The 19,803-nt window shown below is 42.6% G+C and overlaps 1 protein-coding gene and 1 pseudogene across 10 annotated transcripts in view; both read left to right on the top strand.

Annotated features, from left to right (window-relative positions):
• The first annotated feature begins 6,094 nt into the window (after positions 1-6,094).
• Positions 6,095-16,667, top strand: LOC134737069 (large ribosomal subunit protein uL23-like; annotated as a pseudogene).
• Positions 16,668-17,580: 913 nt separating this feature from the next.
• NAPEPLD (N-acyl phosphatidylethanolamine phospholipase D) overlaps positions 17,581-19,803 on the top strand; it is a 52,256-nt gene continuing 50,033 nt past the window's right edge. For 3 of the 10 annotated variants that reach the window (XM_055283502.2, XM_063641549.1, XM_055283489.2), the window contains exon 1: positions 19,157-19,408. In XM_055283502.2, the coding sequence (XP_055139477.2) occupies positions 19,206-19,408 (203 nt within the window). In that variant the 5' untranslated portion in view covers positions 19,157-19,205. The other 7 variants (XM_063641551.1, XM_063641553.1, XM_055283490.2 and 4 more) reach the window with 7 other exon arrangements.

Genomic DNA, 19,803 nt, shown 5'->3' with positions numbered 1-19,803 from the left:
GAGACAGGGTTTTGCCATGTTGCCCAAGCTGGTCTCAAACTCCTGGACTCAAGCGAAACAGCCACCTCGGCCTCCCAAAGTGCAGAGATTACAGGTTTGAGCCACAGTGCCTTGCCTCCTTCTAAAATTTCTGTTAACTGATCACCGATGGCAGAGTCACATGACTGAGCATTGGAAGTGAGCTTTTTTGATGTACAAATACATGAGGTTCATAGTTTCTGACTATGGATTGGCTGTGTGTACAATTCAGAACATGCCAAAGTCTCAGAGCAGAACTCTTTTAGACCCAGGTAAGAGGACCCCTGCTCCAAGGCCTGCACTTGAGAACCTACTGTAGCCTCCTTTGGCTGTGCCTCTCCCCATGTGTGCCAAGGGAACATGCACACTTGGAGTCCAAGCTCCTTCTCCAACCACTCTTCAGGTATTCAGGAATTTAGTTAGGGTCCTGTCCAAATGGTTCCAAGTCTGCTTCCAGGGCCTGTACCAACATGTTCCCCAGGTCCATCCTCCTAAGGTCAGGAGGCAACACTGCTGTGTGTACCCCTAAGTCCAGGGATGGCCAAGGGGCAGCTCTTTGTTGGGGATAAATGGTGCTATGGTCTGAATGTTTGTGTCCTCCAAATTCATATGTTGAAATCTTAACCCAACAGAGGATGGTATCAGGAGGTAGTGCCTTTGAAAGGTGATTGGGGATTAATGCCCTTATAAAAACAGCCTCCAAATGCTCCCTTGCCCCTTCCACCATGTGAGGTTACAGTGAGAAGTACTCATCTATGAACCAGAAAGTGACCCTTCACCAGACACTAAACTAGCCAGTCTAGTGCCTTGATTTTGGACTTCCCAGCCTCCAGAACTATGATGAAAAAAAATCCCTGTTGTTGGTAAACCACCCAGTTTATGGTATTTTGTTGTAGCAACCTGAACACACTGAGACAGGCTGAACTAGACAATGGGAAGTGTCTGCATGGATAACTTCTAGGCTGTCACTGAAAAGGACAAAGCCTTGAAGACAAGAATTCTGAAGACTCTGAGAACTCAGTCTATCCTTATGAAGGTGTATCTGTCAAGGTAGCAGGACCAAATATCTTGCACTTAACAGTTGTTCAGCCTGCTTTATACCCTTTAAGTAACTAGACATGTGGGATGTGGGCTCAGTACTCTTACCTCGGGTACTGTACATGCGAGTGGCAAGCCTGGCCAGAGCTACACTCACTGCCACAAATAGCAACAATTGTCAGAGGTGGCCACATCCAACCAAGTGGCACAAGCAAATCACCATAATGGGAAGGAATCAAGTCGAGGTTCTTTGGGCAGTAGGCTGAATCTAAAAAGAAGACCAATTAATGTCACAAATCATGAGGACAGCAATATCTATCTTAGGGCCTCAACATTCATGAAATAGTTTATTTACTTAGCTCGGGTGAGGAGGATAAACAAGATTTAATGCCTTCAACATTAATAGTCAGTCTTCAGTGTTTAGATTTTGAAAAATGTCTGGTTCTTTTTTCTAAGTTCCAATCTTATGATAACTATGTAATTCAGCGGCATGGGAATGCCAGAAAAAATCTAAGAGAACAAAACAATGAGTGATTTTTCCTAAGTGGCATCCTTCCATGAAGATTCACACAAATCATATTTTTTGAACCACTCAGGTATAGGTGGGATCCTTTCTCACTGGAGAAAACCAGGGTGGGTTTTCTCAAAATTCTCCCAGCTGATTTAGCAATGAATTTCTCTGGATAAGCTAATTAACAAAGACTAAAACTGAAGTCTAATCATTATTTATTTATTTATTTAAGAGACAGGGTCTCATTCTATTGCTCAGGCTGGAATGCTGTGGCATGATCAGAGCTCACTGTAACCTCTTACTCCTGGGCTCAAGCGATTCTCCTGTTTCAGCCTTCCAAGTAGTTGGTGTGCACTACCACGCCTGGCTAATGGTTTTGTGTTGTTTTGTTTTTGTTTTAGAGATAGGGTCTTTCTATGTTGCCCAGGCTGATCTCAAACTCTGGCCTCAAGCCATCCTCCTTTCTTGGCCTTCCAAAGGATTGGATTACAGGTGTAAGCCACTGCATCCAGCCTGAAAGTCTAATAATTCTTAATCATAAAATATGTATTGGCTACTGTAGTTCCTCTTTTACTAATTTCTTGTCTTTTTTGTTTTAAAAATACATCTAAACATTCGTTGCTGTGATGAAAAGTAGCACATTCACTTGTATTATCTTAGTGCTGGGTACTTACATGTTCTTGGAGGCACAAAAGTTTTCAAGGTGGAATAGATGATAAAGATGGTGGACTAATCCCTTCACTTTTGAAGCTCTCCCCTGTATTTTTGCATTTATTGATCCACATGGAAAATAGTATTTCTAAAAAGCTATAATTTATATTTTTTAAATCACCAAACTAATCAGCATTAGTTTTCAAGTTTAACTACCTGGGGCTTAGATTTTACATTTTCAAGACCATATCCTGAGTCTTTTAGATTAAAAAAAAAAAGAAAAAAGAAATAGAAAGAAATTGGCCAATTATTAGTAAGACAAATATTACTTTTCTCACAACGGAAATACTATATCTGGCTAGCCTGTATTTTCCAGTTTCTGATAAATTCTAGATGAAATTCACAGTGTGGTGTCACAAATGACAGCATGTGAAATTACTCTTAAGAAGCAAACGAGTTTAATTTTTAGTTATTTTCTTGTGTCAGCTGTCTCCCACAGATGCAAATACTATTCTCTAATGTGGAGACCCATACTGGTCTCCAATTTTTTTTTTTTTTTTTTTGAGACGGAGTTTCACTCTTGTTGCCCAGGCTGGAGAGCAATGGTGGATCTCGGCTCAGTGCAACCTCTGCCTCCTGGGTTCAAGTGATTCTCCTGCCTCAGCCTCCCGATAGCTGGGATTACAGGCATGCGCCACCACACCTGGCTAATTTTTGCATTTTTAGTAGAGATGGGGTTTCTCCATGTTGGTCAGGCTGGTCTCAAGCTCCTGACCTCAAGTGATCTGCCTGCCTTGGCCTCCCAAAGTGCTGGCATTACAGGCATGAGCCACCACGCCCAGCCTGAATGTATTATATTTTTCAAAATTGCTAAAATAATAGGTCTTTAATGTCCTACCACACACAAAAAAATAAGTTGGTGAGGTGATGGGTAAGTTAATTAGCTTTTGAATCATTCTACAATGTATAGATACAGCAAAACCTCACATTGTGCCCCATAAATATATAGTTCCCAATTACTATTTGTCAAGTAAAAATACATTAATGAAGAAAAGAGTTTTCTTACCTATTAGCTCTACTTTAAAATAAGAAGAGAAAGTTTGGAAAACTTTTTCTTAGCTATCCCTTTCCTTCAGGGAGAACACTAAAAACACTGATAATACAATCTTGTCCTGAGTCCTTGACTCTGTACTTTATCTTTTCGTTTTCTGCCCTGCCAGATACTAAGAGGTTGGGGGGAAAAGTGGCTTTACACAGGGGTCAATAAACTTTTTCTGTAAAGGGTTAGATAGTAAATATTTTAGGTAGTATGGGTCATATGTCTCTATTGCAACTACTCAGCTCTGCTGTTGTAGTGCAAAAGCCATCAATATGTCAATGAATGAGTGTGGTTGTGGGCCAAAAAAACTGGGATTTTAAGTAATTTTCAGTTGTCACAATATATTATTTTTCTTTTGATTTTTTTCCCCCAATCATTTAAAACTATAAAAGCCATTCTTAGCTCACAGACCAAGACAACTGATGGCAAACTTTAAATATGAAAACACATGGCAGGCTGGGCGTGGTGGCTCACACCTGTAATCCCAGCACTTTGGGAGGCCAAGGCGGGTGGATCACGAGGTCAGGAGTTTGAGAACAGCCTGGCTAACATGGTGAAACCCCATCTCTACTAAAAATACAAAAAAAAAAAAAAAAATTAGCCGGGCTTGGTGGCATGCACCTGTAATCCCAGCTACTTGGGAGCTGAGGCAGGGGAATTGCTTGAACCAGGGAGGTGGAGATTGCAGTCAGCGGAGATCGCACCACTGCACTCCAGCCTGGGTGACAGAGCAAGACTCCATCTCAAAAAAAAAAAAAAAAAAAAGAATTTGGCTGCCCAAGATCTACTGCTATTTGGAGTTATCTATAGATTCTTAATGATCAGAACAATCTTTAATTTGACTGGGAGTGAATGCAGTATTTAGCTGTCTCAACCTGAAATAATGAAAAGGGTCAGAACCGCGTTCTAAAGACTTTATTCAAGTGAAAAGCTGGTAATAGCCATTCCAGGACACACAGACTCCAGAGAAATGGGGTCAGTGATCTGAAGTTAAAATTAAGTTATTGCTTTTATAGGAAGAAGACAAAGAAAATTTAACAAGATTACATTTTCTATACAAGGCTGGTTTGAGAATTACAACACATTAATTCATTTGTTTTCTTTTCTTTATAGAGGATTTTCATTTTGTTTCCAATTTAAAAGAGTGTATTTAACATTTCATCTTAAGAAAATGAGATAGCCATTAAGTCTTTGTGTGAGAAAGGTAAGAGGGAGGCTAATCTATAATGAAGATCAACAATGGAGAGCGAAGAGGTTTTCCCTGACACTCTTCAGTCATTTACAACATTTTACAAAACAATACAGGTAAGAAAGAAGGTCTATAATTAGAGAAACAAAGTTTACAGCTGCCTGGTTACAGCTCCCTAGGATACAGCTGCTTTTCAGGCCCCATAATCACATTCTTTTAAGGCTCAAAATAATTTGGAGTTCCAACAGCTTAGATTTCAAATTACTTATTTTCACAACTGAATTCCACAGGTGCCACTATAAACATAGACTAAATTAAAAATCCTCTAGTAATGAGTCCTCTAGTCCTCTGTGCTTCTAAAACTAGAGCTAGGAAAAAAAAGGACAGTGCTGATTACAGAACTTACCTTAAAACAACACTAAAATTTCAGTAGCACCTAATACTTTATTAAATGTTAAAATAATCCTATTTAATACAGTACTAGTCTCCAAGAAAAAAGTTACATTGGCCACTAGTCACTTCTAGGGAATTGTGTAAATCTGTCTCTCTTGACAGAATTAATGAATAACACAGGTAAGGAAGAAGGTCGATGATAGTTACAAAAAATAGCAAGTGAATATTTTAAATTGCTTCTTATTTAAAAATTAAGTAACAACTTAGAGGACAAATAGTTATTATTTTCTGAATGTCTGACTTCCTAGGGGTGGCATAAAAGGGAAGGACAAATAAAGCCCAGTGCAGCAGGCCAGGATCTAAAATTAAATCATGAGTAAAATGCTTAGGGTGCAATGTTCATTTTGTTTTGTAAGGTGAAGCAAGGCAAGCTAGAGGTTCTGTCTGGATTGATATAAATTATTATACTAAACAGCTTCTTTCCATTGTCTAGAAAAAAACCAGCCAATTACACTTTAGAAGTCATGTTAGGCTGAGATTCCAACATAATCCATAAAGTTGATGTAGTATTCCAGGAGTTAAGAAAGTATAAATGTTACTGTTTAATTAGTACAGCTTCAATTATACTGTCAATGTTGTGTTAAAAGACATTCCTTCTGGACTTTTCTGGTGTACACAGAGATACGCTTTTCTAAAGCACCTGCTCTCAGTGAAAAACCTCCTGTGAACATCTGTCTCTTTATAATATCTGTATGATATGTATAGAAAATAGTGAGTGAATACTTTAGATTGCTTCTTATTTAAACATAATACATGATATGTATAGAAAACAGCGAGTGAATACTTTAGATTGCTTCTTATTTAAATATAATACATAAGTGCAACACACTAGCGTAGGTAGTATCCTAGCTCAGAAAAAAACAGCTGTTAAAGACATTCCATGATTGTACATCATGGAAACTTGAAAACAGATTGATTATTAAGTGATATTGGGGAATTGATGTTTTCTTAGGTGGAATGATACTGTGGTTATGAAGCAAATGTCCTCAGTCTTAGGAGAGACAGGCTGAATTATTTAGGGGTGAAGCATTTGGATGTCTGCAACTTACTTAAATAGTATTACAAAAAGGCATATTTCTTACCTGTATATTTAGATTTTTTTCACAATAAAGAATGGGAGTGCCCTTTCCACAAGATGGCATGAAAAGATAAGAAGGAAGCTCCTGCCCCTCCTAAAGCCGAAGCCAAAGCGAAGGCTTTGAAGGCCAAGAAGACAGTGTTGAAAGGTGTCCACAGCCACGAAAAGAAGATCTGTATGTCACCACCTTCCCACAGCCCAAGACACTGTGACTCTGGAGACAGCCCAAATATCCTCAGAATGTAGCAGGACGAGCCACAGACAAAACTCCTCAGACACCGAGTTAAAGAAGGAAGGGGTTTATTCGGCTGGGGGCATCGGCAAGACTCCTGTCTCAAGAGCTGAGCTCCCCGAGTGAGCAATTCCTGTCCCTTTTAAGGGCTCACAACTCTAAGGGGTGTGCGTGAGAGGGCCATGATCAATTGAGCAAGCAGGGGGTATGTGACTGGGAGCTGCATGCACTGGTAATTAGATCGGAACAAAATAGGATAGGGATTTTCACAGTGCTTTTCTATACAATGTCTGTAATCTATAGATAACATAACCAATTAGGTCAGGGGTTGATCTTTAACTACCAGGCCCAGGGTGTGGTGCCGGGCTGTCTGCTTGTGGATTTCATTTCTGCCTTTTAGTTTTTACTTTTTCTTTCTTTGAAGGCAGAAATTGGGCATAAGACAATATGAGGGGTGGTCTTATATCCCCTCTTTGAGACTCTCACTCAATAGTGGGAGTTCTCACTTTCATTTTTACTACCTATGTCTTCTTGCAAGACAGATGGATAGTGATTCATATAGTACACTTGTGCTGAAGCATTTTGGTGAACTAAGGTAGTGATGGAGCTATTTATCATTTGAAGAAGTACAGGTAGCAAACAAGAGAGCAGTAAGCAGGTTGCTATTACTATTATAACTCTTATTATAAGAGTTTTAATCCTCCTATAGCTGGGAACTATTTTCTAAACATGGCCCCAGGATCAAATCCATGCCACACTTGCACAGGCACATGTGCCAGTTTTGTCATATCTCTAACTATGTCTTTAACTACTTGCCCTTGATTATCTATGTGTAGGCAGCAATTAGTAAGGTTAACTTTCCTACAGACCTCTCCTTCAGCTGCTAGCAAGTAGTCGAGAGCTAATCTATTTTGATAGATAGCATTTCTCATCTGAGTTTCTGGCTGGGACAGAATAGTCAAGGCTCTGCCGGTTTTATTCGTGATTATTTTTAAGACAGCTTGTAACCGTATAATTCGGTTGATCATGTAAATGGGAGTCCGGTATCCTCATGAGCCGTCTGGTGCTAAGTAGTAGGCCTCTAACATTGTATGATTCTCTCAGGGGGCTACTTATCATTTTTTCAATTTCCTATAGCTATGCTTCTCTTTTCATGGGAAGCATAGACAGGGAAGCCTAGAAGTTCGCCTGTTTTTATGGGCAGTAAGAAGAAAGATGGTTTAATAGTGCCAATGACACAACTACCTGCCTACTGGTCAGGTAATTTGGCATAAGCTCTATGCCTACATATCCAGTACAATCCAATGGGGACTATCCAGTCCCGGTGGGACTCCAGGTGGGTCCACATGGTCTGCAACTTTGGGAATTTGCTAAATGGATTTCTCACTGTGTGATTTGAACTCCACCAAGTGACTATTTTTGTGGTACCATTACACAGTTTCTGTCTCAGACAACTAAGTCGTCCTACGGGGTGAGTGAATTCTTTTCCTTCTCTAGCTATGCAATATTGTCCAATAATTGAGGTTTTAAGGACTTAGAAATTATCAGGGTGATTCTTTTGAGCCAGGAATTCACCAGGAACTTGGTCTGTAGGTACTAATTCTTGGCCTTCCTATGGCCATTGATCTCCTATTACAGTTCCTCCACATACATAACATGAAGTGACATTGAGAGACTGGGCTACATGCTCAGCTAATTGCAAAAACAAATTTCTTGTTTTTCTTGGAATTTCTGGTACTGGCACATTTAGTTCATCATAGAAAGTTTGAAACACTGGCTCATGAGAGCATTTGTAAACTTCTCCTCGAACGAAGATATCTACTCGAGGATCCAGTCTGGCCCTGTCAATTCCTAAGGTCACATGCTCCTTTTATTTCCAGTGAGGATCAAGGGGATTGGTTATTACTAGCTCTGAGGGGTTACATTGTCCCTTAGTACAGGAAGGGCCATTTTTTCCTTTCTGAAAGAGGACTGGATCGTTTTCATTTTTTTTTTTTTATCCAAGTGGCCTAAATGACACAAGACCAGTATTTACATTTATTTCTACACAGTCCTTATTTATGACAGATGTACTTATTTTCTGCCATATAACCTCTTTTCTTTTTTTTTTAATTTTAATTTTTATTATTACACTTTAGGTTTTAGGGTACATGTGCACAACGTGCAGGTTTGTTACATATGTATCCATGTGCCATGTTGATTTCCTGCACCCATTAACTCGTCATTTAGCATTAGGTATACATCCTAATGCTGTCCCTCCCCCCTCCCCCAACCCCTCAACAGTCCCCGGAGTGTGATGTTCCCCTTCCTGTGTCCATGAGTTCTCACTGTTCAATTCCCACCTATGAGTGAGAACATGCGGTGTTTGGTTTTTTGTCCTTGTGATAGTTTACTGAGAATGATGGTTTCCAGTTTCATCCATGTCCCTACAAAGGACATGAACTCATCATTTTTTATGGCTGCATAGTATTCCATGGTGTATATGTGCCACATTTTCTTAATCCAGTCTATCGTTGTTGGACATTTGGGTTGGTTCCAACTCTTTGCTATTGTGAATAGTGCCGCAATAAACATACGTGTGCATGTGTCTTTATAACAGCATGATTTATAGTACTTTGGGTATATACCCAGTAATAGGATGGCTGGGTCAAATGGTATTTCTAGTTCGAGATCCCTGAGGAATCGCCACACTGACTTCCACAATGGTTGAACTAGTTTACAGTCCCACCAACAGTGTAAAAGAGAACTACAAACCACTGCTCAATGAAATAAAAGAGGATACAAACAAATGGAAGAACATTCCATGCTCATGGGTTGGAAGAATCAATATCGTGAAAATGGCCATACTGCCCAAGGTAATTTATAGATTCAATGCCATCCCCATCAAGCTACCAACGACTTTCTTCACAGAATTGGAAAAAACTACCTTAAAGTTCATATGGAACCAAAAAAGAGCCTGCATCGCCAAGTCAATCCTAAGCCAAAAGAACAAAGCTGGAGGCATCACGCTACCTGACTTCAAACTATACTACAAGGCTACAGTAACCAAAACAGCATGGTACTGGTACCACAACAGAGACATAGATCAATGGAACAGAACAGAGCCCTCAGAAATGATGCCGCATAGCTACAACTATCTGATCTTTGACAAACCTGACAAAAACAAGAAATGGGGAAAGGATTCCCTATTTAATAAATGGTGCTGGGAAAACTGGCTAGCCATATGTAGAAAGCTGAAACTGGATCCCTTCCTTACACCTTATACAAAAATTAATTCAAGATGGATTAAAGACTTAAATGTTAGACCTAAAACCATTAAAATCCTACAAGAAAACCTAGGCAATACCATTCAGGACATAGGCGTGGGCAAGGACTTCATGTCTAAAACACAAAAAGCAATGGCAACAAAAGCCAAAATTGACAAATGGGATCTAATTAAACTAAAGAGCTTCTGCACAGCAAAAGAAACTACCATCAGAGTGAACAGGCAACCTACAGAATGGGAGAACATTTTTGCAACCTACTCATCTGACAAAGGGCTAATATCCAGAATCTACAATGAACTCAAACAAATTTACAAGAAAAAAACAAACAACCCCATCAAAAAGTGGGCAAAGGACATGAACAGACACTTCTCAAAAGAAGACATTCATGCAGCCAAAAAACACATGAAGAAATGCTCATCATCACTGGCCATCAGAGAAATGCAAATCAAAACCACAGTGAGATACCATCTCACACCAGTTAGAATGGCCATCATTAAAAAATCAGGAAACAACAGGTGCTGGAGAGGATGTGGAGAAATAGGAACACATATAGCCTCTTTTCTAATTAACAGAACCACACCTTATTCTTAACTTACTACTATTAATGACAGCACAGGCATCAAATTTCAAGGTGACTTGTTTGGGCACCGCTTTTTCCTCAGTTTTGGCAAACACTTTACTCATATCGTTTATGAGCCTCCACCCGTCCTCAGTCCTTAATCTTATTTTAAAAACTGTGGTCATGGGAGGCTCAGATGGGTCATAACACACATCAGGTTGGTCATTTCCTGGGCTACACACCTTGTATAGAATAACATTATACAAACAAGTTCTTTTTAGAGTTCCAGTACACTTATAATAACCATAAAATAATAGGACTGTAGCAACCTTTTGTCCTACCTCAGTGACTTGATGTGTACACTGGGAACAGCCCTCAGTCAGAGGAAAGTCAATTGAAGTCCTTACTGTAAATGTCCAAATTTTAAGGAAAATGAGTATCGTAATGAGTTTTCTTATGCTTCGGCCATGCGTGGACTAGTCAGCTCCCGGGTGTGACTGAAGCAGGGGTTGTCGTCTTCTTCAGAGTCACTTTGCAGGGGTTGGCGAAGCTGCTCCTGTCCACGTACTGCTCACAGTCTGCTGATGTTTAAGAATGGTCTCGGAGGTTGGGCCCACTAGAATAAACTGAGTCCAACACCTCTACACATTTATGTTCAACTGGGCTCTTTGATACTGGGAGCAAGGCGGTGGGGCTCAGGGTGTTGCAAACTTCAATGGTTATGTGGGGATTTTCATGTAGCAAGCTTTGGTACTTGGTTAATCTAGCATTTGTTAACCAATGATGTCCTTTGGTAGTCATTAAAGTTACCACAGCATGGGGGGGGCCTTTATATTCAGGTTTTCCCTAAGGGTTAGTTTATCTGCTTCTTGTGCTAACAGGGCTATTGCTGCTAGGGTCCTTAGACCTGGGGGCCAGTCTTTGGAAACCTTGTCTAGTTGTTTTGAGAGATAGGCCACTGGCCTTGGCCAGGGACCTACAGTCTGGGTTAAAACTCCAACTGCCATTTTTTCTCTTTTTGACACATAGAGTGTAAAGAGTTTTGTCAGGTCAGGTAACCTCATGGCTGGGGCTGACATGAGTTTTTCTTTTAACTCATGAAAAGCTCGTTGCTCTTGGTTGTAATAGATGTAGTTTATATAATCTACATTTTTATTAACTGTCACCTACCAAAATATTGACTCAAATCCTGCAGCTATTTGATTTCAAGCTTTAAACTGATCTCGTATTCCTTGTGGGACTCCAATTGCGTCTAAATAGACATGAGAGTCGAAAGACCCAAAAGGGGCTTCTCTTGCTTTACGATGTCTTATTTTTTTTCCTTCTGGTTGATGAAATCCCAGGGGGAAAGGGATAGCCAATTGGACTAAAGTACAACTGCCACTCCAGTTATTTGGCAGAGTGTCCAGTAAAGGTCCACCACAATACCACCACACATCCACTCGGGAATGAACAATGGCTGACTGATTGATAAGCTCTTGAAAATTCTTAAGCTCACTGCATCCTTTCAGGTCTCCAAGGAGCGCTAAGTTTCCTCCCTGTCATGAGAGACACGAAGTGAACTTAGTGTTGGGAGACGGAGGCTGGATGGCCCTCGGGGGCTGACCCGCAGGGCGCCAGACTTTGAGATACAGCAGAGAGAGCTTGGCATGACTTATTACTCCAGGCTGTAGAATCCTGGAAAACAGCTACCATGCAGCCCACACCTGGCCGACTGGAGGACCACCTTAGTGGAAAGGGGACAATTTGGGCTTCTGGCCCTGCCATGTGCGCAAGCATAACAACTGTTTTCGTTTAACATGCATATGGAATATTTGATCCATTTTAACCAGGCATTTACATCTTGGTATCCTGTCTTAATTGCTAAAGTTTATTTTAAGTCTTCAACTTCTATGATCCTCCAGTAAAATGAATGTTTGGTTTTAGGAAATTACAAAACCGGTTGGGGCAGTCTATCCTTGCTCTGTAGTGGTCCACAGAACATTGGACCAACTATGGCATGAAAGCTCTACATCAGGGGGCAGACTCCTGGTTGGCACTAGGGTCTTTACCTAAATCTTCCCAGATTAAATGGTCCTAGTTTACTAATGCCCAGTCTGAGGAGAGTCAGGAGGGACAGAAGTACTTTTCTGAAGTAGAAAGCTGTCTTTGACTTGGCAAGTCCTCACAGGCCATGCTTCCACTCAAATGGAGTAGGCAAGTTCCCAAGACCAATCCTGTCAAGCTATTCAAACCAAGTCAAAACCAAAACCAAAGTACCGATAAAGGCATGCCATGGGTGATCAGGCCACACTTCCACTCAAATGGAGTGGGCAAGTTCCTAAGACCGGTCCTGTCAAGCAATTCAAACCAAGTCAAGAACCAAAACCAAAACCAAAACCAAAGTGCCGATAAAGGCACGCCATGGGTGATCAGGCTACACTTCCACTCAAACAGTGGACAAGTTCCCAAGACCAGTTCCCAAGCAAGCATTAAATGCAATAGTTTGAGGCGAAATTGACTTGGTTATGTTAATAACTAGATGGTCAGTAACAGAACGAGGAAAGAAGAAAGAGTAATAGAATAGATGAAAAGAGTTAAATTTTTCTTAGCTTTAGTTTGGTAGGGTTTTCCTCTGGGACTATGGCCTATGACTCTGGAGGGGGTAGTGCTTTCTTGACTCGGGTGTGATGAGTCCATCCTTTTTTTTTTTTGCTGTACGAACAGCAGTCTTGGTGGTTAGCAGCACAAGGTAGGGTCCTTCCTAGGCTGGCTCCAGTTTTTCTTCTTTGCACCCTTTGATGATAACGTGATCTTCAGGCTGGTGCTGGTTTACCAGAAATTCTAGGGGTGGTACATGTGCTAAAAGACTTTCAGTTTTTTTTTTTGCGAGAAAGGAAAGTGGAAGATAAACCAAGTATACAATTTTTAAGAAATTGACCTTTTGTTTTAAATATGGGGACCTTGGCAGTGGACTTTATAGTCCTTAGTGCCTTTTTGCTGAGAAATTTCCTTTAGCACCTATTTTTATTAGTTTTTAAACCAAAGAAAGCCAAATACCATTTTACATTTAACAATGCTTCTCACATGATTTTTATACCAGATAAGCTAAATTTTTTTATATTAGTGTGTTATTAATGTTAAACCTAATTTTAATAAAACCTTGTAGACATATTTATTTATTTATTTTTTTTTTTTGAGACAGTCTCGCTCTGTTGCCCAGGCTGGAGTGCAGTGGCGCAGTCTCGGCTCACTGCAAGCTCCGCCTCCTGGGTTCACGCCATTCTCCTGGCTCAGCCTCATGAGTAGCTGGGACCACAGGCGCCCGCCACCACGCTCGGCTAATTTTTTGTATATTTAGTAGAGATGGGGCTTCACCGTGTTAGCCAGGATGGTCTTGATCTCTTGACCTTGTGATCCGCCCGCCTCGGTCTCCCAAAGTGCTGGGATTACAGGCGTGAGCCACCACGCCCAGCCTTTATTTAATTTTTTAATGTTTGACTATAAGGTAAGATTTTATAGACTCTTTAACCTTCTGTAATTTTTGCTAAAGAGCAGGTTGGGGCTTTAAGAAAAACCTGTTATGCTTTTAATTTAATGTCCAGTTCACAGAAAAACTGGATGATACTTCTTTAACTTTAGCTAATATGTTTATACACAGCATTTTCTTTACAATTAACATTTTAAAACTTGCTTAAACCTTCAAAACAATAATTATTTTTTAACTTTTTAATGTAGGTAAAAATGTACATTCTTAGGCCTCCTTATAATCCTTTTACCAAAGGTATATTTTACTTTTCTTATACACCTTGCACATAAACTGTTTTCTTGTTTTTTTTTTTCAATAGTTTTACATTCAGGAGGCCTAGTTACTTTTAAATTATACAACATTTTTTGCATAAATTCTTTTTTATAATATTTTTCTTTTTCATGACTTTAGCAGACAATTCTTCGACATGCCTCAACTTTCTGACTTATTACAAATATTTCTTTCTTTAAACAACCAGTTAATTTATTTCAGGATAAGAATTTACCATATAATACTTTTTTTATATGAATTCTGCCCTTTTTTTTTCCTTTTTTTTCCCTTAGGATACTTCTGAACTGGTGAGGTGTGATCACAATGAGGTTTCCCCTAAAAGTTATTTTTTTTTTTTTTACCTTTTTTTTTGTTTGTTAGCAAAGCAGTTGCCGCTACAGATTGAATGCATTTGGGCCATCCACGGGTTACTGGGTCAAGGATTTTTGATAGGATGGCCTCAGTGCTTTTGGGATACGCCCTTGTTTACGCTGACAACAAAGTGGTATTGGAGTGTTATAGGTTTACTACGGAGAATACCTTCAATTATCAATTATAGGTTTTAAATTTACCTTGGCTTTTAAAGGAATAGGGTACGCTTTTTTTTCTTAACTACTTGTGTATCTCTCTTTGACTTTTTCTTTTGCCTCTGTCTCTTCTCTCTCTCTTTCTCTCTCTCCTTAACTCCCTCTTTTTCTGTCTCTTCCTCTCTCCCTTTGTCTCTTTTCCTCTCTGTCTGTTTCCTTTCTCTCTCTCTGCTGTTCTTTCCCTGCCTCTGCCAGCCCCTTATGCTGCTGTTCTCTCAGCCACTGTGTGTTGGGGGCGGAGGGTCTAAAACCAGCTGTAACCAAGTGTCTATGTACGGGAACTGGTCTGGGTTCCCTGGCTTACAGGTTACCTTGTGCCATACCTTTGAAACAAGAAACTTGTCCAGGCTTCCTTCTAATGGCCAACCTACCTCTAATGATGGCCAGCCTATCTTACACAAAGTTTTAAGTTTTCCTAGTGTCATAGTACTCCATAGTCTCCTTTACATTTTGTTTTGAAAATTTTCAACATAGTTCCTAGTAGCGTGGGCTTATTTGTGCCTGACCTATGTTTCTTCGAGACAAAACACCACATGCACACCAGAAAATAAAGAACAGGTAAAAAGGGAACACACACACTTTCGCAGTTTGCACCAAACCAAAATAAAAACCAAAATCAGAGTATCCAGAAATCCAAGCCAGGTCAAAACCAAAACCAAAGTATCAAGCAATCCAAGTCAAGTCAAAAACAAAAACCAAAGTGCGGGTACAGGCACACCGTGGGTGATCAGGCGACACGTCCACTCAAATGGAGTAGGCAAGTTCCCAAGACCAATCCTGTCAAGCTATTCAAACCAAGTCAAAACCAAAACCAAAGTGCCGATAAAGGCACGCCGTGGGTGATCAGGCCACACTTCCACTCAAATGGAGTGGGCAAGTTCCTAAGACTGGTCCTATCAAGCAATTCAAACCAAATCAAAAACCAAAACCAAAACCAAAACCAAAACCAAAGTGCCGATAAAGACACGCCGTGGGTGATCAGGCTATGCTTCCACTCAAACAGAGTGCACAAGTTCCCAAGACCAGTCCTGTCAAGCAATTCAAAACAAGTCAAAACCAAAACCAAAGTGCCAATAAAGGCATGCCATGGGTGATCAGGCCATGCTTTCACTCAAACAGAATGGGCAAGTTTCAAAGACTAGTCTTACCAAGTTTTGGACGTCCACACTCCAAGTGCTTATTCCTTCCCAGTGTTCAGCCACTGCGTTGATCCTCCATAGGGGCATGCCACACACTGCTCTGGCGAGGTGTCCCACCGGGGCAAATGCCTACCCGGGAGCGCTCTCAGGATCCGTGTCGCTTGGGCTAGTCGGAGTCCCCCACAGGGATGTTCCACAGGACAGGCTTAAGCTGCCTAAGGAGCTGCCTCGACCATCCACCAATCACCTCGCTTCCCAGTCAGGGAACCAAGAAATGTAGCAGGACGAGCTGCAGACAAAACTCAGACACCAAGTTAAAGAAGGAAGGGGTTGGCCAGGAGCATCGGCAAGACTCCTGTCTCAAGAGCCGAGCTCCCCTAGTGAGCAATTCCTGTCCCTTTTAAGGGCTTACAACTCTAAGGGGGTGCACATGAGAGGGTCGTTATCCATTGAGCAAGCAGGGGGTACATGACTGGGGGCTGCATTCACCGGTAATTAGATCGGAACAAAACAGGATAGGGATTTTCACAGTGCTTTTCTATACAACCTCTGTAATCTATAGATAACATAACCAATTAGGTCAGGGGTCGATCTTTAACTACCAGGCCCAGGGTGTGGTGCCGGGCTGTCTGCTTGTGGATTTCATTTCTGCCTTTTAGTTTTTACTTTTTCTTTCTTTGAAGGCAGAAATTGGGCATAAGACAATATGAGGGGTGGTCTCCTCCCTTAAGAAGAGCGTCCCCAGGAGAAACAAGCTTGACCACTATGCTATCACCAAGTTTCCTCTGACCACTGAGTCTGCCATGAAGAAGATAGAAGACAACACACTTGTGTTCATTGTGGATGTTAAAGCCAGCAAGCACCAGATCAAACAGGCTGTGAAGAAGCTCTATGACACTGATGTGGCCAAAGTCAATGCTCTGATTAGGCCTGATGGAGGAAGAAGGCATAAGCTCCACTGGCTCCTGATTACAATGCTTTGGATATTGCCAACAAAATTGGGATCAACTTTGTTGCTGACCCAACAAAACTGGGATATTGCCAACAAAACTGGGGTGATCTAAACTGAGTCCAGCTGGCTAATTATAAATATATGTATCTTTTCACCAGGTACGTGCCTCTTTGTCAACTTTTGGTTGGGCTGGGGAGGCCATTAACAGGTACTGAGGTTGTAATAGGGCCTGGGCAAGACTCCTGTTCTACTTACCCTTTTGGAACACTCACTCTGTCACTCCACCATGCTTGATCACTCCAGAGATTTTTATGACCAGAGCTAGTTGTCCTAAGAAAACCAGAACTTGTCTCCATGGTAGAGGTAAGAAAACAAGAAGCTGCCGGGTGGCGGTGACTCACGCCTATCACTTTGGGAGGCCCAGGTGGGCAAATCACTTGAGGCCAGGAGTTCGAGACCAGCCTGGCAAACATGGTGAAACCTCATCTCCGCTAAAAAGACAAAAATTAGCCGGGCGTGGTGGTGGGCACCTGTAGTCCCAGCTACTCAGGAGGCTGAGGCAGGAGAATCTGGGAGGCAGAGGTTGCAGTGAGCTGAGATCTGGCCACCGCACTCCAGCCTGGGTGACAGAGCGAGACTCCATCTCAAAAAAAAAAGAAAAAAGAAAAGAAAAGAAGAGGCTTTACAAGAACCCCTTCTTTTATCCCTGGAAGAGGCTGTGTGTGAAACCAATGCCCACAGTTTGAAGAGCATTAGCATTCATCTCAGGGGAGTGTGGGTTGGCTTGCTTTCGGGTAGCACTTTGACCTCACACACCCATCTACTATGTCCAACTGGTCTGTCTGCTTCCCTCAGCCCTTACCCAATAAAGGACAATGACTTAAAAAAAAAAAAAGTGGGAGTGAGGGGAACAAAGGGCATCTTTTTTTTTTTTTTTTTTTGAGACAGAGTCTTGCGCTCTCCACCAAGCTGGAGTGCTCACTGCAACCTCCATCTCTGGGGTTCAAGCAGTTCTCCTGCCTCAGCCTCCCTAGTAGCTGGGATTACAGGTGCGCTCCACTATGCCTAGCTAGTTTTTATATTTTTACTTGAGACAGGGTTTCGCCATGTTGGCCAGGATGGCCTCGAACTCCTGACATCAGGTGATCCTCCTGCCTTGGCCTCCCAAAATGCTGGGATTACAGGCATGAGCCACCACGCCCAGCCTTTTTTTTTTGGGTGGGTGGGGGGGAAATGGGGTCTTCTCTGTTGCCCAGGCTGGAGTGTAGTGGCGTGATCACAGCTCACTGCGGCCTTGATCTCCCAGGCTCAATCGATCCTCCCACCTCAGCCTCTGGAGTCGCTGGGACCACAAGTGCAGGCCATCAGGGCTGGCTACTTCTTTTTTTTTTTTTTTTAATTATTATTTGTAGACATGAAGTCTCGCTATGTTGCCCAAGTTGGTCTCCAACTCCTAGGCTCGAAGGATTCTCCTGCCTTGCCCTCCCAAAGTGCCGGGATTACTTCTCCATTGCTTAGTCAAGAACACTATGAAGAACTTTTGGGTAGTAACTTCAACTTACCCTTTGGGTTTGTATGTATGCTGTTACTTTTTTTTTTTCTTCTGTTGCACAAAGGTATTATTCACCTTGTGCAGTTTCAGCTCCACCCAGGCGCAAGCAGCTCTTAATCACCCTTAAGTTCAGCAGCCACTCTAAGCTAGCCTGAGGAGATAAAGTCCATACTTGACACACAGTTCTTTACATTCCTGCAATGTCACACAGGCACATTCACTTTCAAAATGCAGAATAGTTTGATGTGCATTTTTCTGCCCGTCTTATCTGCATTTAGAACCTGTGGTGGTGGTTTCTTTTTTGCCAAGATAACCCCAGAGACGAGCTTTTTTTTTTTTTGACCCTGGCACACCCCAAGAGGACTTATATAATCTTTTTGCCCAACCACCCATTGTTGAATTTTACTTCGATCTGCCTGTACTTTACTTCTTGAAACAACTAATTTCATCCTGCAGTTTAAAAAGCAAATCCAGTAAGAAACTCAGAATCACAATTGTATGCTCTTTCGTAGTTATCCTAGCGTTAAAAAAGATGCAAATTTCGATGAGAACCGTGTGTACCAGGAGGCTGTGATATCATTTTAAAAGTAAACGAGCACACAGCGAACAATGCCGTGCTTCCATTAATATTCAAAACCTACTGTACAACATTTCAAATTACAGTTTAGTTTCTTCGCTACCAGGATGCTAGCGCCATAGGCTGTAAGTATTCAAATGCTTCTCGACCGTGATTGAGTTGGCAATGAGAGTCCGACAACGGGTCTGCAGGATCCCATTTAGTTTTAGCAACTGTGGCTGGTGTCCAGGAATGTGTTCATGCGATCTGAAAGTAAGCCTCCGGCTTAGGACAGCGGGGGGAACCAACTTGATCTTAGGAGGGTCCCAGCACAGTGTTTGAGTTGCGAGGCGGACCGGGGCAGGCCGGGAGAAGGCTGCCTGCTCCCAGGCGCTTCCTTTACCAAGATGGCTTAGGCGCCCCGGCCCACAGGGGCGGCCATCTTGGTAACGGCTGGAGAGGCAGCCTGAAGGAGGCCGCCGCTGGCCCTGCTGTCAGATTCGAAGGTCATAATAAGGGAGGGACCCGGCGACGACTCGCCCCAACGATGGCGAGGCGGCGAGCGCTGAAGCGCTGCCTGCAGCTGCTGGCGTCCTCGGCGGAGCCAGCGCGGCGGGCTCGGGGTCGGAAGAACCCGGGCGCCTGCCGCGGGCGCCCCTCCCGCTACGCGGCGGCGCTTTGCGCGGGGACTATGTGGCCGGAAGCCACGGAACAGGGGCGGCGCGCGCTCCCGACCACCCCAAGCGCGAGGTGAGTCCGCGCCCCCGCGCTCGCACCCCTCCCCTCTAGCCGCGCGCCCGCGGCCCGGGATCCCGAGTGCCCGAAGCTCCGTGGTTTCTGTGGGACCTCGCGGGAGGCGGTTTTCTCCCGCCTGCTGTGCTCTGTGGCGTCTCTGCTGCCTTCTCCACGGTCTCTGGGCGGAGCAATCCACACTGCCGAGCCTGGGGTGGTTTGGGCTTCTTCGGCGAAGTGGAGCGGGCTGAGAGTGGGTTTCCTGGTCCCCGAGCCCTACCTCATCCCGGAGATGCCGCACTTGTGAGTGACAGGGCTTCATTTGAATTTTCGCACCTCGCGAGTTGCGGAGCCTGCATCTCTGAAGCTGCCTGGGTGAAGAGCCACAGCATTATTTTTTTCCTCTTTGGGAG

The sequence above is a fragment of the Symphalangus syndactylus genome, chromosome 6 (genome assembly GCF_028878055.3).
Source record: "Symphalangus syndactylus isolate Jambi chromosome 6, NHGRI_mSymSyn1-v2.1_pri, whole genome shotgun sequence".
Taxonomy (NCBI): domain Eukaryota; kingdom Metazoa; phylum Chordata; class Mammalia; order Primates; family Hylobatidae; genus Symphalangus; species Symphalangus syndactylus.
Note: the sequence above shows the minus strand (reverse complement) of the source record. Positions and strands in the feature narration are given on the sequence as shown.